General features: G+C 39.7%; 2 protein-coding genes across 5 annotated transcripts; one reads left to right on the top strand and one right to left on the bottom strand.

Annotated features, from left to right (window-relative positions):
- Positions 1–3924: 3924 nt before the first annotated feature.
- On the bottom strand, positions 3925–6817 carry LOC118384714 (protein SCO1 homolog, mitochondrial-like). Its single transcript, XM_035771458.2, has 7 exons — positions 6428–6817; positions 6164–6283; positions 5909–5999; positions 5530–5727; positions 5244–5336; positions 5019–5134; positions 3925–4895 (listed from the first exon to the last, which is right to left on the bottom strand). Exons 1-7 carry the CDS (start codon positions 6587–6589, stop codon positions 4761–4763), a joined length of 915 nt encoding a protein of 304 aa, XP_035627351.1. The 5' UTR covers positions 6590–6817; the 3' UTR covers positions 3925–4760.
- A 2544-nt stretch (positions 6818–9361) lies between these two features.
- On the top strand, positions 9362–24913 carry LOC118384713 (dual specificity mitogen-activated protein kinase kinase 4-like). 4 transcript variants are annotated; one of them, XM_035771453.2, is made up of 13 exons: positions 9362–9825; positions 10758–10793; positions 12290–12322; positions 14228–14330; positions 15782–15953; positions 16333–16452; positions 16601–16720; positions 16827–16878; positions 17050–17177; positions 23319–23396; positions 23540–23688; positions 24007–24052; positions 24198–24913. In XM_035771453.2, the coding sequence occupies exons 1-13, from the start codon at positions 9684–9686 to the stop codon at positions 24309–24311; spliced, it is 1293 nt and encodes a 430-aa protein (XP_035627346.1). In that variant the 5' UTR covers positions 9362–9683; the 3' UTR covers positions 24312–24913. The 4 variants fall into 4 exon arrangements, with proteins under 4 accessions (XP_035627346.1, XP_035627348.1, XP_035627350.1 ...); XM_035771455.2 differs by lacking the exon at positions 12290–12322 and having other exon boundaries at positions 9363–9825; positions 14240–14330; XM_035771454.2 differs by lacking the exon at positions 12290–12322 and having other exon boundaries at positions 9369–9825.
- The last annotated feature ends 1700 nt before the right edge of the window (positions 24914–26613 follow it).

The following is a 26613-nucleotide window of genomic DNA, read 5'->3' as shown; positions in this document are numbered from 1 at the left end:
TTCTAGAATAACAACTGGATGGAACTGCATGGAAATCATTCCACGGTGGCATAATACACTTTTTTATTTAGCATCCAAAGGGCTTAGAAATGACATGTACTCTGAATTTCAGTCACTCTCACATAGTAAGTCAAATATATCATGCTTTCCCACTGGGCAAACACTGGTTGAATGTTGTTTCCAAGTCATTTCAACAACAAAAATTGTATGTGATGACGTTGAATCAATGTGGAAAACTGATTGGATTTGAAAAGTCATAAACGTAAGTGAATATTGTCTTCTCTTAACCATGGTGGAATGTTTTGTTGACATCACTTTGAATTCATGTTAGCTGACAACTAAACCAAATGTAAATGAAAACTAGACGTTAAACTGACGTCTGTGCCCAGTGGGTTAGAACATAGCTATATGGTCAGATGTTCTAGACCATTTGATATGGACTCACCCTCCCATCCTCAGTCTCCACTATGACCTTGGAGATGTCTTGGCTCTTGATTTTGCCTTTCACATACTCCATCTTTAGATCTGCCACAAAGCAGGCCGTTTTGGCATCAAATGTCTTGACCTGTGCCGTAATCCTCTCCCGCTCCGGCTTGCGGAGGTACGAGGCAGTCTATATCCCTTGAGAAGATCCAATAAACATCAAAGGCCTAAGTATATGATTTGGTCTATTCTTACCTGAGTGTTGCAGTTACAAAATCTATGATCACAGTAGGACAACCCATGGAGTTTCAGAAAAGTGACAGACTGTATGGATGCTCTCTCTCTATGGATGCAACCTCTATTTTTGTTAAAATGTTGGCTGTCTCAACAGTACGCCAAAGACATACCTCCAATGCCCTGCTGTCATTGCACTAACAATACTTTTTATAAGGGATGGCTTGGTTTTTTTCTATTTGCTTGACAGCTTCTCTGTATTTGTATAAAAATCTAATCTGGCTCATATGCCACCGTGGAAAAGTAAAGTATGTCTATTTTGTATTTTCAACTGTCTATCTATAGCTGTATTGTGTCACATTTAAATGTTTTCAATTGTAACCCTGCAGCCTGTCCATTAAAAAGCAATGATGGATAAGGATGGCAGCTTAGAGGGCTTGGGTTCAGACACGACATTCCTCATTTTCTGGGATCAGGGAAGATTAGGTTTGTTAAGGCATTGCTCAGATTCTGGCATTGGGCGACTGGGATCATGGTCATTTAGGGCTCACTGGGAGGGCATGGCCCGATACGGGCTGGGGTTGACAGGTGGCAGTTAGCACGTTCCAGACAGACAGAGACATGTCCGTCTGCGTGTATTCCATTGTCATTCAAAGACCTGAGACAAAGAGATGTTATCAAAAACCTTTTCAGTTTTGCTTTCTATTGACCTAATGCTAAACTGAGGTAATGTTGCTCTATGAGATTGGATTGAGTCACAGTGACCAATACATAAATGTGCAATAAAAATTAAACATACTGACACAGCATATTTGACACAGGAATGAACAAAAATGATCTGAACAAAAATTATCTACTAAACTGAATACCAGAGGCATTTGTCGGCTCTATAATGAAGCACGCTGAAGAAATACAAGAATTCTGACAATACAAACATCTAAGCTGCTTCCAAATGTGATGATGTTACATGTAGTAAAACGCTTTACAGACGACCTGAATATATCTCATACAAAATCAGCCCATGCCTCACCATGGCTTCAAAAGAATCCAGGCCTCCGTTTATGCATATACAGGTGGCATTTCAAGAATGCAATGACAAACAATACAATACATTCAGCGTGCTGTAGATGATTTCAATTGGTTTATGTTCTGTTTATTCCTGCGTGTGGCAATGTGCAAGAACAATTATCAATTCTATGAAATAAACATTTTACTGATTCAAATTCAAACTTATTTTGAAAACAAAATTGACTGATATACTGTTGTACATTTTAGGGCACAAAATTATCTCTGGCCCAGGGTGTTAGTGCACATTAGTAAAGGAACGGTCACTAACGCCCTGGACCAGAGCTAGCACAACATATAGGATCTTGCCATCCCATTGAGAGACTAGATCAGGGGTGTCAAACTCATTCCATGGAGGGCCAAGGCTTTTAGTTTTTCCTTTCAATTAAGACCTAGACAACCAGGTATGGGGACAACCTTACTAATTAGTGACCTTAATTCATTGATCAACTACAAGGAAAGAGTGAAAAGCCACAGACACCCAGCCCTCCGTGGAATGAGTTTGGCACCTGTGGACTAGACAGATGCTGCCTCATCATCAGGTAGTTTAGTTTAGACTGTTTGTCTGATATCATGTATTCCATTGGACAAGTTCCTAACCACGTGTCAGTTAGACTGTAAACTGACTGGCATAGAAGTGCTGTGGTCATAATCATGACCCTCCACAGTTCCCTCTAAAACTCATGTGATGTCACATGCAGTCGACAATAGAACTCCAACGCCTGCATTCTTTCTATCAATTTCCTTTATATCTATTGATTAACTCAGCTGCGTACAATGCTAAACAATTTCTTTAGACTTAAACTCTATGCATGATCCTATTCTACCCTATAAACATGTTACAAAGAACATTTATCTGTAAAACGTCAAATGAATGTGTGAATGGTCTCCAAGGAAAGAGTCAGTAGAGTTATACGGTGTGTGGGCCATTCACTTTCATAAACTATGGCAAACTGACACTGCATCAAAGCCAACCTAATTGGTGATTTAATATCCCATGAATGTCATTTGAAGGGCTGGCAACGGTTGTGGGTATAATTGGTAATGGACAAGCAGTAGGCACGCTACCACTGGCTATGCTGACCTCCACGTTATAGTAGAGTATGTACATTGACTGTGTCAAGGACACTGCAAGATTGTGGGAATTTCAAGTCACAGTGCGAACGAGAGGAAGTAAGGAGACAATCCCCGTCGGCTGGTTCTGTCTGAGACAGACTGATGCCTGCCCCTGGTGGAAAATAGATCTGAGGACGGGTATATCTGCCTTAGATTAGAGGGTCAACGGACAGGAGACCACAAAATAAAGCTGCTGATAAGCACTTCTAGTCTGAAAGGACACCCAGTTTTAGGGGGACTGTCTCAGACAAGACATCCACAGGGACAGACATTGATCGTATCATCAAACTCAACTCTCCAGGGCAACAGTGTACATTGAATAAGGCACAAGGGACTCCTGTCCAATGTTGCAAAGAGACGGGCATTTACTGTAGGTTGGACATAACAAATCAAGATATGGAATGGTTCAGTGGGTGAAATCATGAGCATACAATATAAAACTCTCATAAAGGATGATTTGATACTTTGACAGCTGAAAGGTGACCTCTTCTCATCTGGAAGAGTATTCTTCCCAGTCATCACAAACCACCAACCAGCCAGGAATGAGTGGAGTGCTTTGCCAAAGAATTCTGAACAACTGCTGTTCTCTCCCTAGTTCAGGTTAACAAGGGGGAACTCAACAGGTTCTTGCCTAAAATACAGTCATCAACTGCGTATTCAGTTTGCAAGGATATTGAGAAATAATTTGTATGTATTATAAAACACAAATAAATTATGAGTGTGTGTGTGTGTAACTTCAACAAAAATGATATGTTACTATGAGCCAATCATGCATCTATGGCTATAACCAGAAATAGAGGCTCCGGTGATTACCATTTATTTGCAGAACAATGCGCCCAGTCAAGACACTGGCCTGGCTGTCATATCAATAGCAACATGATTACAAATCAAGCTGTTAAATTAATTATCTAGGACAGTACTCTTGACAACTAATACGAACAACCTTAAACTCTGACCAGCACGTGTTTGCCACTAGGAACAGGCAAGTCTACAATATGGTTGCACAAAGTGAAGCCCTGATAACCTGCATGGTAGCCTACGACTACAAGGGCAGTAAAAAATAAATAAGAATAAGACAGACAGACATAACTATAAGTCCAAGTTTAATAAATTAAACATTACTTTGGAAATTCAGTTGAAATATGATTGATTAATGAATAGTACAAATTGAGTAACCACAGAGTTATTACAGTGCATAATGTTTCTGGTGTCACTGAGACGAATCCAGGTATTGGGCCAGACTTAACAGCAAGGCTAAAAAGAAGAATTAGTGTAAAGGAAGTAAAGCCGAACTCTAACTGCACAACGACAACGATTCATGTTTTTTTCCATTAGGAGTGCCCAAGGGTAAACACTGGAAACCTTTAGTTCTTCAGTATTGATTTCCAAGGAATACTTTCCCCCTACATTTTATGGTAGTTACATTTCTTTAGGTACTTAAAATCAAGTATTTCTGTTTGGCTCTCATATTTTACATCGAAACAATTGTATTTCACATCGATTTAAATAATGGGCAAAGCAGAAAAAGTAAACACTTAAGCGTTGTCCACACCTATTTGCAAACAATCCCTTTAAACCATCTTAGACTTAAATATGATATTAGAGACCATATTAAATGGTGAACAGCAACAAGGGAATTGTAAGTCGTAGACATCTGAATTCAATGAAAATCTGTAATGCAGATAAATATTCCATGTCATTGACATAACATGGCAGCGTTCAGTCCTGCTGGGCCAGAGGCTGCTGGGCCAGAGGCTGCTGGGCCAGAGGCTGCTGGTTCAGAGGCTGCTGGGCCAGAGGCTGCTGGGCCAGAGGCTGCTGGGCCAGAGGCTGCTCACAGTCTCTGAAGGCTGTGAGAGGCACACAAGAGGTGTTCCCAGACACAGACAGTGCACTTGACCAGTTCTCCTTCATCTCACCTCTTAATTCCCCTTCTTGAACTTCCTCATGTGTGATGCAATGGAAGAGGAGATTTCAGCACTCCTCTTGTTCTGTCCAAAATACTCTTTGAACTCTCCGTCCGGACCAACCAGGTACATGATGATTGTGTGATCGACCTGCAGTCAAGAATAAAGGAGGTTTCATTTAGATATCAATTCAGCTGGGAAAAGTGGGAATATCGACTTTACAATGAATAAATGAGAGTTCTGAATAAGGGCAGGATCAGACGATGAACTCACAATGTAGTCGTTGTCTTCATCCTTTGGTCCCTGGCTGTAGTAGACTCTGTAGGCTCGAGAGACCTGGTCAATTTGGGCCATTGTCCCAGTCAGGCCAATGAGCTTAGGGGAGAACTCTGGGGATAGAGGACAGAGGGGGAATGTTATTGTTCTACCAATGTGAGTCTAAGCCCCACTTTTACCATAACATGGAAGCTACAGTAGTTAATGTCTTGTTCTCTTTACCTTTCACATATGTCCCCATGGCCTCAGGTGTGTCCCTGTCAGGATCAATGGTGATGAGGATGGGGGTCAGGTTTGGAAGAGACTGTATCCTGTCTGGGAAACATGGAAGGAGATGATGTTGATCACAACAATTCTCCTGTACATCCCAGTTGTAGCATTAACATTATGCTTTGTGACAACATGATATGAGTGACTGACTGGCTACTCACTCAACCATCTAATTGCCATGACATTAATAAATAATATGATGCATCTTAAAGAGATGATTAAAATAAAAATACTTTACCTATTTCATCCACCACCTCAATCATTTTCTCGATTTCATCAGGACAGATGTCAGGGCAGTGTGTAAACCCAAAGTAGATAAGGACCCACTGGCTGAGGAAATCCTCACTTTTACAGGGTTTATTATTCTGATCCACAAGAGAGAATGGACCCCCAAGTGCTGGTTTCCCCATTGACTTTGTCCTTTCTCTTTCAATCACTGCAGTGAATGTGTAAAAAAGACAACATAATGTAAAACAGATTGCTACCAACATGTACAGAAACTGACGATTAACTCCAGGAGAAGTTCAGTTCGGAACATAAATGAATGTGTGTAAATCCACTGTTGAACGTAGCCTACTGCATGATGGTGAGTATGCTAAGAGGTGAAATGTCCTTACATTCTTCTTTTTCCTTCTTGAAATATTTCATTCCGGCAAGGAGAACACCCCCGAATGCAAATGTTATTGCTAATGATTTCCAAGTCACTGGCTGCAGAGGATAGATGAATGGAGACAGGCAGAGCAACAAGGTTAAAGACAAAGCAAAAGGCACAGTGCTTTATTTTATCCATAGACATTAAAACCAGGTTTTATCAGGTGCCCAGACACAGTTGTTTACATATCACTCAGAAATGAATTGATACGTTTACATACCCCTGTCTTTTTGGTTTTATCACCAGAAGGGGGCGGTGGAGGTAAAGACGAGAATGATCTTGAGTCGTAAAAAGACAACCCCTGTGATGTCCGGCACGTCCAACTCCCGCATAGATTTACCTGCACAGTGCATGAGTACACACAATATGTTAACATGGTAGATAGGTACAATGATATCTGTCTTCAAGCTGTTAGTCATTCCGCGCTTCAAACGGTGAACACATTTGATCCTAGTCTGAGTGTTGTGAGCCATGATTGACCTACCAGCCCGTGGACTGTCCGTGGTGAGAGATCTGTGTACGGAGAGCCAGTCTTTCTCGATAAAGCGCGTGTAAAGCTGCAGATTGTGCTCACGCTTTGGTGCGAAATCATCCGGTTTAACAGTCGACAACTCAAAGTCTGATACGATACTAGGCCCACTGCCATGATGTTGAGCTAGTTTGTCAAGATCTCAATGCGGAAGTGGTGGCAGAATTTTACACAACGTGATTCGTGAAAGTAAAAACGCATTCAAATTCCTGATCTTGGATCAGTATACCTTTAACAAAGATTCTCATTGACCGAGTGGCTCGCAATATCAACTTTTTAAGCTGACCCTGGACCTGCCGGCGAACACAGTTATTTCTGTCTGTTGGAACCGGAAATTACGCACCTGAAGTCCTTTTTTTGTACTGGGTCCTCTGGGGGCTACTGACATCTAGCTATTGTAAAACACAGTACAGACAATTAACTTTTCATTGGCAGTAGCCTACTTCTGCTGCCAACTTTAACAAGTTAGGAGCACCAAACACAAAATTAGTTTGATTTAAATTGATTTAGATATAGCCTACATTACTTTTAAAGCACATATCCTGTAGCTATCGAGGCACAGTTGTGCTAAATAATAATACCTAATTATTTGGAGCCTTGAGTAGGCTACAGCACATGCATTTCTTTCAATTTTGATTTCTGATGCAAAAATAATAATAAAAAGTCATTTATATTTGTTATTAAATTGCTTTATTTGATTGCGATTACACCAGATATCACCACGAGTGCAATGGGTTGCCTACAACAACAAACATGTTCAGAAAGAGAAAAGTATGATTCCAGTAAAAAAAGGAAAATGTATCAATCATATACATTCTAATTGATGACATTGTCAATTATTTAGATGTATGGTTTAGCAGTTGTGTTTTTTTACATGCGTCTTTTTAAACTATGCATTCATGATTTCCATACTGCCACTGTAGCTAGGTCATATCCTCTTGTAAATGTTCCAACCCGCAGATATGTTGCTCACTCGTCACTGGACCATCTTAATGAATGGATATCTACAGTGCAGCTTTACAATGCGGGGGCCAGCTGGTCCTCAGCTCCTTGTTAATGTAGTAATACAGCCAGGCCACAAAGGGGAAGATTGTGATGGCAACAGCAATGGACAGTCTGAGAGCCCCAATAGAACTAATGGAAAATAGTTACGTCAGTACAGATATCAGTGATGTACTGAGTTTGAGTCTTTTTTAAATAAAGTATTGCATGTAGGGATAAGGTCCAAATCTATGTTGAAAGACCTTACCTTCCAGAGTGTTGACACAGGAGAAGCCAGACAAGTATCAACATGAGACCAGAGAATTCCCTGGGGATAGAGAGAAACAGGTGTGACCAAAAATAATTATTGTACACAATGCTCATCTAAACAGAAAAATATATTGACTGTGAGACTATACCTTCCCTCCTCTTGCTGGAAGATATTTATGATGTGCTCTTTATACAGAGTCCATCCCATCATGGAAACAACAGCAGTCGAAATAAGCATATGAAGTTTAGCAATTCTCCTCCAAAGTAGTGTCTCTGAAAAACAGTCTCTCAAGCATTTAAACATTCAGGGTGCAGTGCAGGCTCATGCATATATATTTCTAGCTTTAACTACACTCATGATATAGATACAATATACTAAACAGTCAATGGCCAAAAATGTTAAAATGGAAATGTTATTTAATAGGAAAAATAGGCAAATATCATTGATGGATCTCTATTCATCCATAATGCCCACATATCTGTTACATGTGGTTTAATGGCAATCAATAAACACAGATTTGCTGGAATAGCATAGGCAACCTGGAAATAGAAAAGGTGTGTATGTGGAGTACTGTAAATAAAAAAGCACATTGATTATAGTAATTCGTTAAAAACATTAAACGACTAAAAAAAGCGTGATCCTACCATCCATAACACTGCATCCGGATCGTTAATCTATGCCAATAAAAAAGACAAAGGATAAGACATGGGATTTACTAATTTGGCCCAAATATTCGAAGACAGACATACACCATGTTCACTCATTAAATGACTCTGCTAAATCCATGAGTTCAACAGAAGCAGATATGCCTACAGCTAACGCCAAATACAGTAGGCTATAGATACAAAGTACCTCAAACAATGTAACCAAATAAGGGAATCACTTGCCTGCACATAACTTGTTAGAGCAAAGAACAATGACATGCATACATTGCAACCTCTCCAAATGATCAGAGAAAAGTTCGTTTTTTGTGCACCAAACTTCAACTAGGTTCGTTCATGGTCTATAACTACAGAACCAGTTTCTCGTAATCAGCAATTCGACAGCCAATTGTCCTCCTGGACTTTGCGTTGAATCCGTATCCGTTTATTTTTTTTTTAAAGTTTCGACAAGTGAACATTTATAGGCACTATAGCAAAGTCGCCAAGGCTCGTTGTTTTGTATCTTTTTTTCATGAAAAGTGCTTTCTGAATATATATGAATAAGGAAAACGATTAAACGTTACATATATGTTACTGTTACATTAAATACTGATTTGGCTACTTTAAAATAAAAACAATTCTGGACAGTATTACACATACTTTAAATGTACGTAAACTGACATTTTACTGTTAACTGTATGGTAACTCGTAGCCTAATACAATTAGGCTAGAAATCGCCCCTACCCACTGATACACGGTCAGATATTTGTCTTCCCCATAGTGCTTAAGGTTAACGCAGGCGGTATGGTTATCTGAGCCTAGATTTGTGTTCCTCGAACTCGGCCCACAAACACAGCAGCGTCGCGTTGGAAGCAGTGGGTGTTCACGTTCGCAAGTGACATTTTGGTCAGCTGACTGAGTCTCGACCAGAGACGAAAGAGGAAGCGAGACACCCCACTCGCTGTTGTTTTCTTGTTCAATTAAACTAGGTAGACCAGACCAAGCTGCTATTGCATTTGTGTCTATGGGAGACACACCCAGTTAAGTAAGCCGGAACTGACCTTGTTTCAATCGTAAAAGGCCTGACTGAATAATCTTTATTTATCCACCATCTTTGGTCTCGACTCTATGTGGAAAGGTGGTTACTGGACTGTCAAACACTGTCCCGATTTCGTACTGTTTGTTGGTAGTTACAATCTTGTTCGGTAGCGCTCTCTACAACCACATTTGAGTCGAAGAAGTCGAGCCCGTTTGATTATTCTCCAGTCTTGTTTTGTAAGGGTGAAGTTGCTCTCTGCATTGCAGCCTAGTGCTGCTGATGGAATTCAAACACACAATGGCGACACCCAGCCCCAACAACTCAACATCTACCAGCCACAACAGCAATAACGCAGGATCTACAGGCTCACATCACCATCAATCCCAGTCGCAACACATAACAACAATGAGCAGTATGCAAGGTAAGGATTGTTAAATACCAGCTTGTTAAAACTAGATATTTGTTTGTGAGTGGTGTTAACGGGAGTAACCTAATGACTATGCTAACGAACTAGCTACCTATATTGGCTAGCTATCTACTTACTAACATGCCTCAGTTGTATTCACACACTATTACTAGTTCGTTAGTTAGCTTGGTGTCTACAGTTAACGTTAGCTAGCTACTGTCAAAATCAGTTGGCCTCACAACCAAAACATTGTCTTCTAAGCAAATAACGGGTTCTGAAAATGTGTGTTAGAAATAAGTATCACCAAAAACAACGTTAGCTAGCCACAGCTTACGTTAACTAGTGAATAGTTAGTAAGTTAACTCGCTTGCTGGGTAACGTTAGCTAAGGTTGGCTAACAAGCGGCATTGCTATTTAGCCTAAATAACGTTAGCTAGCTAGAATATAAGAAGGCCTATCATGATTTATCTGGATCTGGTCATGTGTTGCTTACTGTCTTTCAATGTCAGGTTACCTCTAACTAACTAACTACAATATGTTGCCGTTCTAAAAATAACCAGATCATTTTGGGATGTGTTTTGGGGAAATTCATTGTATCTACTAACATGCTACTGTAGCAGTTACCATATAATTCCAGTCATTGCACTAACTCTAGTTAGCATTAACTTGCGAAACTACCTCAACTACTGGATGCAGAGACAATGTTATCCATGATTTGATCTGACTCTTGTGATGTGGATAAAGGGCTTTATTATTAATTTATTAATAAAATCCCGAAGTATCCTAGGCCAGGCAGTTATTGGTAGCTCAGTGAAACTGTTGCATGAGAATCTCTTAGATTTCAAATAACGTTAACTTACATCCACCAGAAGAAATCTGTTAAATTTCCACCCAATGCATCATTAGCTAGCTATGTTTTTACAAACTATATATTTTTTAACTTACAGAATCCAACACGTGCTGGAGATGTCAGAGTGAAACAGGTAGCTAACGTTACTGTCAATATTACACATTTCATAAAGATAATATATTTACATTTTTTGTTGATGCTTTAACAATAACTGTCGTAGCTCGTTAGTTTTTTTTGGATCTGGTTCTATACTTTTGCATGCCGTTCTCAATCTGATATTTAACAGGTAGTAAATTAAATAAATATGTTATGGTCCACTTCTGTCACTGTCAAAGTATTGAAACTACATTTCTGTGATATTTTTCTTCCCTTTCCTTAATGCTACTAACTTCCCATAACCCTCCTGACTTGATGCTGATCGATGGTGAGCTGTCCCAAGAGTAGTTTCTTCAATTGTCATTGTCTCTCCCTGCCAGGATCATTTTGTGGATGCATTTAATTTTCTATCTCACACCACTCCATTAAAAAAAAACATTTGTAGGTTGTTATTTTTATAGGTCTACCCCAATTAGCTCCACTGAATCTTCCTGAGCTAATCCTCAATCATACCAAAGTTATCTTGGTTGTTTCTGGCTATATATGTGTGCATGTAGATTAACCCCCCCCCCATATGCAATACATTTTTCTGTTTTCTGTGTGGTGGAATGCTCAGCTTTAACGTTTACCGGTTCACTGACGTGGGGCCAAGTTGTAAAAGTTCAGTAGTTCACTCAGAAGAAAATCATTTGAGTATGTCACGAGGCCATAGCCACATTTGTTTACAGGGACATTTCAAAGTGCAGTGTTACATTTTACAGTGAACAAAAAACAGAACAAAACACGGTCTTCCAGATTTGAATAATAAATATGTTTTTAACTCTTCAGTTATTGGTTGGTTTCTTTTGGAAAAGTGCATACAACATGAATACAATAGGGTCTGGGAAATGTACCATATATAGCATAGGTTTACATCTCTTGCACTTGTCTTCTCTATGTTTTTAGTAGGCCTTCCTTAGCACCAGTACCTATTCAGCCAGTTGTCTCTGTGTTCAAATTGTATAATTTGGGGGGCTTACGCAAAGGAGCTTGTACTGCTTCAAACTAAGTACATTTATGATTATTAACTCTAACATGCAACATTGATAACAAGGCTGCTGCAATTTCAGCTGGTAACATCTGATAAGTACCCTAATTATTTAGTTAAGTATTGCATGTATGTTAGGCCTAGATAAAATATTTCCGGTCGGGATTTCTTCAATTGGGCAAGTTGGTCATGTTCTAGTGTGTGTAGTAGTTGTTGTCCACACTTGGTATCAAACTGTGATTCATAGACCTTTTCAGTAATGAAGCCCCATTTAGCAAAATCAAGTTGATTTGAGATACTTCAAATAGCTGTCAGTCATGGTGGTGCCGGGTGTTGGGAAACAGTGCTGCATCGTTCCCTGGTCTAAACTGAAGCTGAGAAGAAAGAACAGTGCTTGTTTTCACCACGTTTCCTAATAGAACTTGATTGTTTTTTGTTTATCGGTCAAACCGTAGCCTAAATACAGGTGAAATATGAAAAAGAAATGTTCTCTTCTCACCTCCTAGGGTTTCAGATAAACCTGTCTGGAGCTCCCCCAAGTAAGCCAAACCTCTTTTGCTACAGTACCAACAGTTCTCAACCTTTTGCTTCCGCCTGATGGTCTGGTATGGGGGAGTCTGTCCTCTTTTCTCAACTAATCCAAGTGAAGAGTTGCTGGGGTCTAGTAGGCTTGTGCCGGTTTTGATAGTTACGGCTAGTAGTTGAGGCTAAACATTGATTATCCTAGAGTTAGAGTGCAGCTTATGTTGGTCTGAGATTTAAGACATTAGGTCATAATATTTTACTGATGCAAAGCAAGTGAATGAAAGACTTGTCCAACTGTGAGTCTTATTGATTTAACTTCTCTGTAGTTTAAAAAACAACAACATTTGGTGTTAACCATCCTGTATGTTTTTACCTTACTATTAGTTATCACCAATTTAGTTTCATAATGTTTATTTACCAAGACGTTCCAATCCATATTCTGATCATCCATCATCGGCACAAGCCTAGGGATAAGAGCTTCCATTAGCATTGGTGTATATAGATTCACACTTGGCTTTCAACTGGTCTTTACCACTGTTTGGTTTGGCCTTCTACACAAAATAGCACTGTGTTGGAAATGTATTTTATCTTGACAGACGTGTAGTCCTTTTGCTTGTATTTATTAATTAGGTGTGTTTTTAATAAACATTAATGGAAGCTCTACCTTTTTTTTTTAGTTTTAGCATTTTTAGTCAGCTTGCTACTAACAAGCAAAACTAGCTAGTAATGCTTGGGGTTTTGCCACATTGTTTTCCAAACCAGTTTGCAGCTGTTTTGTTTTGAACACTTAAGTGATTTTTGGCATGAGCTGTACTTAAACACTTGCCTGTTGAGACATGGAGACACTAGTGCAATTTGCAATAGCTTGTGCCATTTTATTGGAATTTGAATACATACATTCTTGTGGTGTTTTGGGTGGAGAGAAAAGAATGCATCCTTCATTTCAAGGTGAACTCAGAACAGTTCTACTTGGGAAGCTCCTTCTCCCTGGCAAGATTTTCTAGTCTGTAGTGTAGGCTATTTTATATGTATGGTTATGAGCCAAAAGTCACATTTTGTATTTTGAAAGATTTTCTGTCAGAACAATGCTTTTGTTGAGTTAGAATCTCATTACACAATGTTGTCATGTTTCAGTCTCTGGGTAATAGCCTAAATAAAAAAATTATAAATCAAGGAAGAAATGGTCCGTTTTTAATTTAAATTCTCACCTATTCCCTCATTATTGTTTCAATTACCAAGCAAAACCTACTAAAATATGGTAGGTGAGTGTTGGATTGTAGCTAAGCCTCCATCCTGAATAGCCATAGGATGTGATCTAGTACTAGGCTATGGTTTAGAGCAGGTGTCTACTGAGAAGTGTATGCCTCTGCATCAACTTCAGTGAACTGGTTAAAGTATATAACTACCATCTGCAATGAGTCACTGGTACAACCAGGACATGTCTTGTAAAAATACCTCCAGGGGGTTTCTGTTCCTGGCCACTGAGGCTATAGCATACACATATTTGATTGAGAACCTGTTATTAGACCTACTCGAGATTCATTTTAATTAGGTCAAGACCTGTTTTGTTGACTATCCCATATAGTTCAGTATCAGCCTAAATCTAAAAATCAGCATCTATAGAAGAAATGTATGTTCTCACAGATAAATATAAAGAGGGATGCCTTTGGTAAGAAGCAGGTCATTACTCTTACATCTATCGTCCCTAGATGTGGATTGCATGACTTCAGTAAATTTACTTGAATACTCTTGTTAAATTTACCTCTCCGTTGCTTTACTGGTCTCTCATTCTGTGGTATGGTAACTGTTTGTTTTCATGTTGTCTTTGAGTGTGTAAGTGTTGCTTTCTGGTTCTTGGCTCTACACCTGCCATAGATGTCTTGTGTGCAATCTGACAAACTCTGCCTCTTCCCTATCAGGTAAACGCAAAGCACTGAAGTTAAATTTTGCCAATCCCCCGATTAAACCAACGACCAGATTCACTCTGAGTACAGCAGGACCCCCATTCCAGAACCCCCACATGTAAGTTGACCTCCGAACTTTGCAATGGATGTGGTTTTCTGAAGGTGTACATGGAGCGGAATTTGCATTAGCCACAATGCAAACTCCTGCATAATGAATTGTTTTATGACTCTGCACTCTAGTCTACAGTCTGAGACTCTTCATCTCCAAAGCCACACATTGTAAATGTAACATTCAGTACTGTATAGGTACCCAGGCAATCTGTCACAATAAAGACAGGCTAAGTGAGGTTGGAATGATTAGCAGTTGTTGTATTTCTATCTCTACCTGCTCATGGAAAACAGAGCGTAACTGAATGTAGCCTCAAGTACCTGTTTGGGCAACACCATTGTAGTGAATGTGAATAAGCCCTGTGTCTTTGCTGTGTAATTAGAAGATAACATGAGCCTGCCAAGTTACCCTGGACAAGCAAATTACTGATGCTGGATAATGCAAACTGAACAAACGGATGTCAACTAACCATCCTTTTTCAGGTGCCGTATCATATACAGTGGGACAAAAAAGTATTTAGTCAGCCACCAATTGTGCAAGTTCTCCCACTTAAAAAGATGAGGCCTGTAATGTTCATCATAGGTACACTTCAACTATGACAGACAAAATGAGAAAAGAAATCCATAAAATCACATTGTAGGATTTTTAATGAATTTATTTGCGTATGTATGTATGTATGTATGTATGTATGTATGTATGTATACTGAACAAAATATAAACGCAACATGTAAAGTGTTGGTATCATGTTTCATGAGCTGAAATAAAAGATTCCAGAAATGTTCCACACGCACAAAAAGCGTATTTCTCTCATTCTGTGCACAAATTTGTTTACATCCCTGTTAGTGAGCACTTTATCCCTTGTCGAGATAATCCATCCACATGACAGGTGTGGCAAATCAAAAAGCTGATTAAGATTTATGATCATTACCCAGGTGATCCTTGTGCTGTGGACAATAAAAGGCCACTCTAAAATGTGCAGTTTTGTCACACAACACAATGCCACAGATGTCTCAAGTTTTGAGGCAGGATGCAATTGGCATGCTGACTGCAGGAATGTCCACCAGCGCTGTTGCCAGAGAATTTTAAAGTTAATTTCTCTAAGCCACTTCCAACGGCATTTAAAATGATTTTTTTTGTCAGTATGTCCAAACGGCCTCACAACAGCAGACGTGTAACCACGCAAGCCCAGGACATCCACATTCAGCTTCTTCACCTGTGGGATCGTCTGAGCCTATGCCCTCCCAGGCCCACCCATTGCTGTACCCCTGCCCAGTTATAGGAAATCCATAGATTAGGGCCCAATTTATTTAAACTGACTGATTTCCTTATATGAACTGTAACAGCAAAATCTTTGAAATTGTTTCATGTTGCATTAACATTTTTGTTCAGTATATGATTGAGGTGAAATTAACTGAACTAAGATTGTGTTTCTTATGTCTCCCACCTATTTCTGTGGCCAGAGAGAGGCTGCGTACGCATAGTATCGAGTCGTCAGGGAAGTTGAAGACCGCCGGTGGCGATTGTGACTTCACGGCTGAGGACCTCAAGGACCTGGGGGAGATTGGGCGGGGTGCTTACGGCTCTGTCAACAAGATGGTGCACAAGCCCAGCAACCAGATAATGGCTGTCAAGGTGACTGCCCCTTACTGACCTCTTATTGACTAAACTACAGGAAGTGTTCAGGGCAAGATTTATGCCTGCTCATCAGTCTTAGGCTATATTGCGAAATGAACACTCAGTAATCATCATAATCACCAAAGTGTAACTGACTCCCATTGCAGGATATGGTAACATGTTGCTCATGGTAAGGGGAGGAAGGCTCGTAATAATGGCTGGAACAGAGCGAATGGAAACCAAGTGTTTGATGTTGATACCTTTCCACTAATTCCACTCCAGCCATTTACCACGGGCCCGTCCTCACCAATTACGGTGCCACCAACCTCCTGTGACTTCCAACCATAGTCACAATTGAAAGCAACATGCATCTGATTACAATGTGTGTCTCCCACAGAGGATTAGGTCAACGGTTGATGAGAAGGAACAGAAGCAGCTGCTAATGGACCTGGATGTGGTCATGAGGAGTAGTGACTGTCTCTACATAGTTCAGTTTTACGGGGCTCTTTTCAGAGAGGTGACCATGCAAGTTTTTCACTTCTTTGTTTTGTTGATTGATTTCTCTACATAGGAAATGCATTGGATGTCAATCAATCGTTCTGTGTAGTTAGCAATAAGCATCTTCACGAGGTAATGTTATGTCTTACGATTCTTTTCTTTGTCAGGGGGACTGTTGGATATGTATGGAACTTATGTCTACCTCCTTCGACAAATTCTACAAATATGTATATTGTGCTTTAGATGATGTGATTCCAGAGGAAATATTAGGCAAAATAACATTAGCTGTAAGTTTTCATGCATTTTCTCCTTACATAATTTACACCGATTAATTTGACAGGAAGGGTACATATTTCTCTATATTAATTTAGTTGCTATGTGTTTTCATTACAGACTGTGAAAGCACTTAACCACTTAAAAGAATACTTGAAAATAATTCACAGAGGTAAGACGACTCCAAAATGGAGACCTTGTTCTTTATTTCCTCATTTGAGATGTGTATTACCGTTATTACCTCACAATGCTCTATTTACTGTACCACAACAGAAGTGGCACTTCCTTTAACCAAAAGTCTTAGCCTAGCTTTGTCATCTCTTCTATATGTTTCTCCTCTCAGACATCAAGCCATCCAACATCCTCCTGGACAGGAATGGCAACATTAAGCTTTGTGATTTTGGCATCAGTGGGCAGCTGGTGGACTCCATTGCCAAAACCAGAGATGCAGGGTGCAGACCGTACATGGCAGTAAGTGATGTATGGGGATTTTGGTGCAATGTTTCATTAATAGCTGAAAGACAAGACAAGTGGAAGATGTACAACTAAGGCTCTTTCTAAGAATACATTTCACTTTCACACGATCCAGTACATAATAAGAATTCAACTGTTTTGGTACTTAGTGACTTGGTGGTGATCGTCAGTTGTAAGGAGACTGGTTTTGTTGTTATTGAGGGGAGGCAGGTAGTTAAGATTGTTGGGCCAGTAACCGAAACGTCGCTGGTTCAAATCTCTGAGCCGGCAAGGTGGAAAAATCTGGCGTTCTCCCACTTGAGCAAGGCAGTTAACCCCTAACAACAACTGCTCCCCAGGCGCTGATGAAGTGGATGCCAATTTAAGGCAGCCCCCTACACTTCTCTGATTCCCCTTTCCTTATTGTTGATGGCAGCGTTGGTAATTATATTATGGTTGCTACTGATATCTGTTCTTGCAGATGCTTGTTGTCTTGTTCCTATTTTAGACTAGCTGCAGAGGAATCTCATGCCGTCTGTGTGTATGTGACATGCTTGTTGTCTTGTTCCTATTTTGGACTAGCTGCAGAGGAATCTCATGCCGTCTGTGTGTATGTGACATGGTTGTAGTCTTCCAAACTGCTGGCAGTGCAGTTGAATGAGCTCATCGTGTCATCACAGGGTTAATTTTCTGGCGGTGGTATTGCTGAAGGGAGCCGCAGCCCCTCCAGTTTCCATTCTAAATTTGGCATCTCCCTATCAGGATGTAGGGCACACCTCTGCCATATCTCTGCCACGCATCTATCTGAAGGCCGAGGAAGGGCTGGGTTACTTCATTCATGTCTGTCAGAATAAAGCTGTTTGGGTTGGTGCTCCCACAGCTGTGAGCTCACAGTGCAGGAATCCAACCCACATGGCTCCAGTTTCCTTTTTCAAATATAAAAATTGCAGACCTGCCAGGTGCTTCTTGCTTTAGCACCATTTGTCTCTGTTTGGTCTAGATATTAGAGAGGGATTGATTTCACTTCAATGGAATATTATGTACTACACTACAATTAAGTAGGTTAGATTTGGTTCAGGTGACAGTCTAGCTCTGTTCCCCTCTGGTTGTTATGACTTAGTTCATTTAGCTGGCAAGTGGCCACATGTCTGAAATGTTTGTTGGAATATGCTCACTAATTATTTTGCACACTGTAGTGTCAGGTTAATTTTGCTACTACCATTATGTACCAAAGCATTATTTAAATCACAGTTCAGTCATTTTAATTAGGAAATGCAAAAAGTATTTGAAAGCAATTACACTTCTAAATTAAATGTGCATTGATGTCGTTTTGAGTTGATATACACTGAGTGTACAAAACATTAGGAACACATTCCTAATATTGAGTTGCATCCCCTTTTGCCCTCATAACAGCCTCAATTCGTCAGGGCATGGACTCTACAAGGTGTCAAGTGTTCCACAGGTATGGTGGGCTAGCCCATGTTGACTCCAATGCTTCCCACAGTTGTCAAGCTGGATGACCTTTGGGTGGTGGACCATTCTTGATACACACAGGAAACTGTTGAGTGTGGAAAAACCCAGCAGCGTTGCAATTCTTGACAAACCGGTGCACCTGCCAACTACTACCATACCCTGTTCAAAGGCACTTAAATATTTTGTCTTGCCCATTCACCCTCTGAATCGCACACATACACCAACCATGTCTCACTTGTCTCAAGGCTAAAACGTCCTTCAACCGGTCTCCTCCCCTTCATCTACACTGATTGAAGTGGATTTAACAAGTGACATCAATAAGGGATCATAGCTTTCACCTGTTCAGTCTGTCAAGGAAAGAGCAGGTGTTCTTAATGTTTTATACACGGTGTAGTAGGTCGGAGTAGTTGTGTTTTGAGTTAATAACATGTCTGAGTAACTGTGAGCTGTGTCCTAGGTGAGAGCTGGGCAGCCAGATCTTTTTTAGTCTTGGCAGAGGTGAGCTGATGCTGTAGCCACTATGCCATAAAACACATCAGTGCTGCGGTCAGGGAATTCTGTCCCACTGCTGTGAATGGGTGACATCATCATCTATTTCTGGTGCATGAATGAGCCAGAGGAGAGGAGGTGCTCCCTTCAATCAGCAGCATGGCTGGTAGAAGTCTGCTTCTGATGACCTGGGCACAGTTCGGAACCACTGCATTTTTTTATATGTGTGGAGGTGAGGTCATACGTGAAGTAACTGGCTGAAGTGATTATTATGAAAGGTGTGTAGAACCAGGCAATGAGGACATGGACAGGGTTTTCCGTAGGGCTGTCCCAGACTAAAAATTCATCTTGGTCGACCAATACATTCACAGATTTCACAACGCACTGTGAGCCCTCAGGCCCCTACTCCTCCACTACCACATCTACAGTACTAAATCCATGTGTATGTTATCTCGTGTGTGTATGCATGTATGTGCCAATGTTTGTTGCTTCACAGTCCCCGCTGTTCCATAAGGTGTTTTTTTTAAATGTTTTTTAAATATTTTACTGCTTGCGTCAGTTACTTTATGTGGAGTAGAGTTCCATGTAGTCATGGCTCTATGTAGTACTGTGTGCCTCCCATAGTCTGTTCTGCACTTGGGGACTGTGAAGAGACCTCTTGTGGCATGTCTTGTGGGGTATGCACTATGCATGGGTGTCCGAGTTTAGACAGACAGCTCGGTGCATTCAACATACTTCAATATCTCTCATAAATAAAAGTAGTGATGAAGTCAATCTCTCCTCCACTTTCAGCCAGGAGAGATCGACATGCATATTATTCATATTAGCTTTCTGTGTACATCCAAGGGTCAGCCGTGCTGCCCTGTTCTGAGCCTATTGCAATTTTCCTAACTCCTTTGTGGCACCTGACCACACGACTGAACAATAGTCAAGGTACGACACAACTAGGGCCTGTAGGTCCTGCCTTGTTGATAGTGTTGTTAAGAAGGTAGAAACTAGGGCCTGTAGGTCCTGCCTTGTTGATAGTGTTGTTAAGGCAGAGCATCGCTTTATTATAGACAGACTTCTTCCCATCTTAGCTACTACTGCATCAATTTGTTTTGACCATGACAGTTTACAATCTAGGGTTACTCCAAGCAGTTTAGTCATCTCAACTTGCTTAATTTCTACATTATTTATTACAATATTTAGTTTAGGTTTAGGGTTTAGTGAGTGTTTTGTTCCAAATACAATGCTTTTAGTTTTAGAAATATTTACGGCTAACTTATTCCTTGCCACCCACTCTGAAACTAACTGCAGCTCTTTGTTGAGTGTTGCAGTCATTTCAGTCGCTGTAGTAGCTGACGTGTTGAGTGTTGCAGTCATTTCAGTAGCTGACGTGTTGAGTGTTGCAGTCATTTCAGTCACTGTAGTAGCTGACGTGTTGAGTCATCCGCATACATAGACACTGGCTTTACTCAAAGTCAGTGGCATGTCATTAGTAAATATTTTAAAAAGCAAGGGGCCTAAACAGCTACCTGGGGGAATTCCTGATTCTAACTTAATTATATTTGAGAGGCTTCCATTAAAGAACAGCCTCTGTGTTCTGTTAGACAAGTAACTTGTTATCCACATTATAGCAGTGGGTGTAAAGCCATAACACATACGTTTTTTCAGCAGCAGACTATGATCGATAATGTCAAAAGCTGCACTGAAGTCTAACAAGACAGCCCCCACAATCATTGTATCATCAATTTCTCTCATCCAATCATCAGTAATTTGTGTAAGTACTGTGCTTGTTGAGTGTCTTTCCCTATAAGCATGCTGAAATTCTGTTGTCAATTCTTGTCTTTCATAATTTGGTCCGATATACTTGGATGTGGAGTTTCAGCATTTGTTGCTGGCGTGTCATCCCTAAGTTTGGCAAGATAAGCAAAGTAGTTTGCAATATCACTGGGCTTTGTGATGAATGAGTTCCATTAAATGAATGGAGCATTGTTGGCTTTTTTTCCCAAAATGTAATTTAAGGTGCCCCAAAGCTTTTTTTAATATCATTCTTTATATAATTTATTTCATAGTGTAGTTTATTTTTATCTAGTTTAGTCACATGATTTCTTAATTTGCAGTACGTTTGCCTGTCAGTTGGGCTGCCAGACTTAATTGCCATACCTTTTGCCTCATCCCTCTCAACCATACCATTTTTTTCAATTCCTCATCAATCCAAGGGGATTTAAGTGTAGTCATTTTCTTAATGGGTGTGTGCTTATTTGTAACTGGAATAAGTTGCTTCATAAATGTGTCAAGTGCAGCGTCTGGTTGTTCCTCATTACACACCACAGACCAGCAAATATTCTTTACATCAACATATGAATCGCTACAAAACTTCTTGTATGACCACTTATACACTATATTAGGCCCAGCCTTTGGGACTTTGGTTTTCCTAGATATGGCAATAATATTGTGATCACTACATCCTATGGATTTGGATACTGCTTTAAAGAAAATGTCTGCAGCGTAGCCTTGTGGTTAGAGCGTTGGACTAGTAACCGGAAGGTTGCGAGTTCAAACCCCCGAGCTGACAAGGTACAAATCTGTCCTTCTGCCCCTGAACAGGCAGTTAACCCACTGTTCCCAGGCCGTCATTGAAAATAAGAATATGTTCTTAACTGACTTGCCTGGTTGAATAAAGGTAAAATTAAAAAATTTAATTAAATTAGTGACGTGCGAGTATGAGGTCGAATAACATTGAAGAGACACTATTTAGAAAATTATTTTGTGAAACCACACTTTCTGCACTGTTCAAATTTGTTTTATTTAGTATAGTAAATATTTCTGTCTTAAGCATCCTAAATAATGCCATAGATTCCGTTTTTGAGAAATAGCTAACTTGAAGGGCAAAAAAAGAAGCCTGAAGTCTGATGTGAACCTGGTATTCCAACTGATCATAGGCTACTAAATCCAATGATTTACCATTGCGCCACTGAATTTTTACGAAAACAGTGGAGAAAACAATATTCTCTGATAATCACACGCAGATGCCACTAATGTGCATTGTGAACAGATGATGACGCTCTGTTTAATGCAGATGCCACTAATGTGCATTGTGAACAGATAATGACGCTCTGTTTAATGCAGATGCCACTAATGTGCATTGTGAACAGATGATGACGCTCTGTTTAATGCAGATGCCACTAATGTGCATTGTGAACAGATAATGACGCTCTGTTTAATGCAGATGCCACTAATGTGCATTGTGAACAGATAATGACGCTCTGTTTAATGCAGATGCCACTAATGTGCATTGTGAACAGATAATGACGCTCTGTTTAATGCAGATGCCACTAATTATTGTGAACAGATAATGACGCTCTGTTTACTAATGTGCATTGTGATGTAATGTGCATTGTGAACAGATGATGACGCTCTGTTTAATGCAGATGCCACTAATGTGCATTGTGAACAGATGCCACTATGACATTGTGAACAGATAATGACGCTCTGTTTAATGCAGATGCCACTAATGTGCATTGTGAACAGATAATGACGCTCTGTTTAATGCAGATGCCACTAATGTGCATTGTGAACAGATAATGGCGCTCTGTTTAATGCAGATGCCACTAATGTGCATTGTGAACAGATAATGACGCTCTGTTTAATGCAGATGCCACTAATGTGCATTGTGAACAGATAATGGCGCTCTGTTTAATGCAGATGCCACTAATGTGCATTGTGAACAGATGATGACGCTCTGTTTAATGAACCATTTTTCGGTGAAAGCACCAATGCATTTCCCATCACTACTATTCACCATTTGCTTACAATTGAACAAGACCTGGCCTAAAAGTTCCCCCCCAAAAACTGCAAAAGCGTTTATAGAGTTACAAGCTTGATACAGTTGTGTGAGAAATGATATGGAACCAAAAACAAACCTTCAGATTACTGTGATTTTGTCCAAATACTTGTGATTTCTTAAAATGGGGGAACTAGATGCATAAAGTGCTTTTATTTCAAAAGGATAAAACCGATACCCTCAAATATATGGTGTTATTTTATACTATATACACACTTGTCTCTCAAGTCTGTTTAGATCCCCCCCCTAAGTTGTCTAATTTTGAACATTTTATTTGTATGTTTGATCTTCATTTTAGTTTCTTTTAAAGGCCCATCTATGATATCACCATGATGAATTGTAACACGTTTTCCTTGTCTCTTCCACAGCCTGAGAGAATAGACCCAAGTGCCTCCAGACAAGGCTATGATGTCCGGTCAGACGTCTGGAGTTTGGGGATAACACTGGTGGGTCCTCAACCCTCTTGTCAACGTTGTCTTTAATATTCAACGAGCTATTTGAAGATACACTGAATGTTAAATCCACAAGACAAGATGGTATATTGTAACTGTAGACTCACCATGTTGTCTTTGTGGCGTTTGTTTTACAGTACGAGCTGGCGACTGGGCGGTTTCCCTACCCAAAGTGGAACAGTGTGTTTGACCAGTTGACACAGGTGGTGAAGGGAGAACCTCCACAGCTTACCAACTCAGAAGACAGGCAGTTCTCCCCCAAATTCATCAACTTTGTCAATCTGTGGTAAAGGACAGATGCAATTCCTGCTGGCACTGCTTCAATGTTATTCTCACGATGATATAGTATAAGTTGAAGTACATTGAATCACTGCAGAGCAATATTGTCAATGTAAACTACTGCATATTTTCACAGTATTCACCCACAAATAATAAAATATGTGAAATGCACAAGGTAATCTTCTGCATGAGACATCCTCTGGATTTGATTTCCCCCTGGTGGACAAAGCATGTAATGTCTGTTTTAAGTCTCAAAGAGAACCGTGATGTGGTTTATTGCAGAGCAGAATTTTAATTATTTATTCCCTTTATTTATTCCCTTTAGCCTTACAAAGGATGAGTCAAAAAGGCCAAAGTACAAAGAGCTTCTGGTAAGTATGTACGTCCCGTGTGGCTCAGTTGGTAGAGCATGGCACCCACAGTACCGGGGGTGGTGTATGCATATGAGCGTCTGCTAAATGACTAAGTATACTTATTATTATTATTATTACATGTTTTTGGTTCTCTTCAATACAGAAACATGCTTTCATTCTGATGTATGAGGAGCGCTCAGTGGATGTTGCCAGTTACGTCTGCAGAATCCTGGATCAGATGCCTACTTCTCCCAGCTCCCCCATGTACGTCGACTGACTGTACAACAAGTAGAAACGGAAGCCTGGAACAGAAACAACAAAACAATGACCTAAAGAGTTGCTTCATCCCATACTGCAGTGTTAAACTAAGACAGAAAATGTACAAATTAAAACACAACGTGTACTAAGACTGGTGATCAGTCACGTCTGTATGCTATCAACATTCTCACACTTTTCTCTATCCTACACACACACACACACACACACACACACACTTACATGTAAGTACACCTAGTAACTGAATGAATATACCATGGTCTTGGTTCACCTCAATGTGAGACCTCATCTCTAATGTGGATACAGTACAGTGATTTAAAATCTGGAAATGTATTTATAGTGTTTAATCACTTGTGGAATATATGATTTGGAAATACTGGAATCATGTTCTTTGACTCTTCCCACCTCTTCCATGTATGTTACTTTAAGAATTGTGGTTGGTATCTTAAATGAAACCTTGCTTCTTATGGTGTAAAGCAATTTAAAACATAACAGCATTGATGGACAGGATCATGTGGCCTCCATCCAATGTTGTGAGGGTGCTGCCGTCACTGTGCAATGGACTTTGTGCTGATTATATAAATAAAGAGAGAAATAATTGTGCTTTGAGAGACATTTAGTTACTCTGCATCTATTTGAGCTCAGGTTAATCCATTTGATGTAAGAAGGCAAGCAACCACACAAACACACTCACTGGCTCTCTCAGCCATGGCATATGCAACACTCTCTTTAAAAGCTAAGCTCTATGTATGTTTGGTGCAGTTGATCTGTAATTACTCATGCCATCTTGTATCCCTGTATATAGCTACACATTTATCTGTAATCAAATTGCCTACTGTTCTGGATGTTGCAACCGTTCTAATGGACCTGACCGGCCCCTAATTATTTCACCTGATATGCCAGTACTTGTTTCTGAAATGCATGGCACCTGAACTGTTTTCAGACTGTGATTGATTGACTCCTATAATATTCACAATGTACACCGAATCTAGAGGTTTAGTACACACAGTTCACATCTTTTTAGATTACCAGATATAATTTATTTTACTGCTGGCAAAATACTGGTACAGTAGTAAACTATTAAATTGTCTGGATATCATTGCATACAACATGCATTTAAATGTTTGCAGTTTTACTGTAGGACATTCAAAATAGAATATCTTGCTGGGCAGAATGTGTAAAATATTTAATGACCTGAGAATATTAAAATGAGCTTATGAAATAAGGATGTATCAATTTATTTGATCTTTCATCTGACTGAAAATATGAGTGTACATTTTGAGCTTGGTGTCACAGAAAAATGTAAGAACTATCCAACAACCTGTACAGGGATTTGCCTTACTGGTGTTCATACAGAGTAACTCTGGCAATGGAGCATTTGAAACACATGAAGACCTTATTTACTAGTTTTCGCTTTTATAATTCATTATTTAGTCCATTCCTTTTGGTCAGGATAATTGCTGCACAATAAAGGAAAGCAACGGCCTGTAAGTCAGAAAGCACAATATGAAGAAACATTTAATATAAAAAAGATTGATATTCAAAGAAATAGCCATGACAATATCTCAACTTATTTCAGGGGTCAACGGGTACAAGATAGCAGAATAAATGGTCAAATGTGAAGGATAAATAGCCAGTGTGAAGAGTCTGTAGCCCTATAAATACAATGCCAAATTCATGATATTAATAAACATTTACATTTGGATATTGTATTTGAAATTCATAACATATATTAATATAAATGACTATCCAAATCTAAATGTTTATTTTTAACATGAATTTGCTGTACAATTTATCAGTCTACCAGACCTGCTACATATGAAGCTATTGATAAGCTCTGTTATATTACTGAAGGGAACGTTGTCATATATGATTAGCGTTTATCAAACATACTCCAGTTTATTGATTGGTTGTTTTATTACTATATTGCAAATCAATGCAAAAGAACAGTGAGACCTCCCACATTTATTAATACTCAGTTGGCCCCTCCCTGGATGTTGTGTTACATTTTCTACAACAAAGCTTTCTTAGTGTCCAACAAACGTTCTCTACCCTTAACCTTGTTCTGAACTCCAAAACAAAGGTCATGTGGTTTGGTAAGAAGAATGTCCCTCTCCTCACAGGTGTGATTACTACCTCAAGAGTTTAGAGAGTTTAGAGTTTAGAGCTTGAGGTAGTCAACTCATACAAGTACTTGGGAGTATGACTAGATGGTACACTGTCCTTCTCGCAGCACATATCAAAGCTGCAGGCTAAAGTTAAATCTAGACTTGGTTTCCTCTATTGTAATCGCTCCTCTTTCA

This window comes from Oncorhynchus keta, chromosome 5 (assembly GCF_023373465.1).
Source record: "Oncorhynchus keta strain PuntledgeMale-10-30-2019 chromosome 5, Oket_V2, whole genome shotgun sequence".
NCBI classification, from domain to species: domain Eukaryota; kingdom Metazoa; phylum Chordata; class Actinopteri; order Salmoniformes; family Salmonidae; genus Oncorhynchus; species Oncorhynchus keta.
This window is presented reverse-complemented; position numbering and strand designations above follow the sequence as displayed.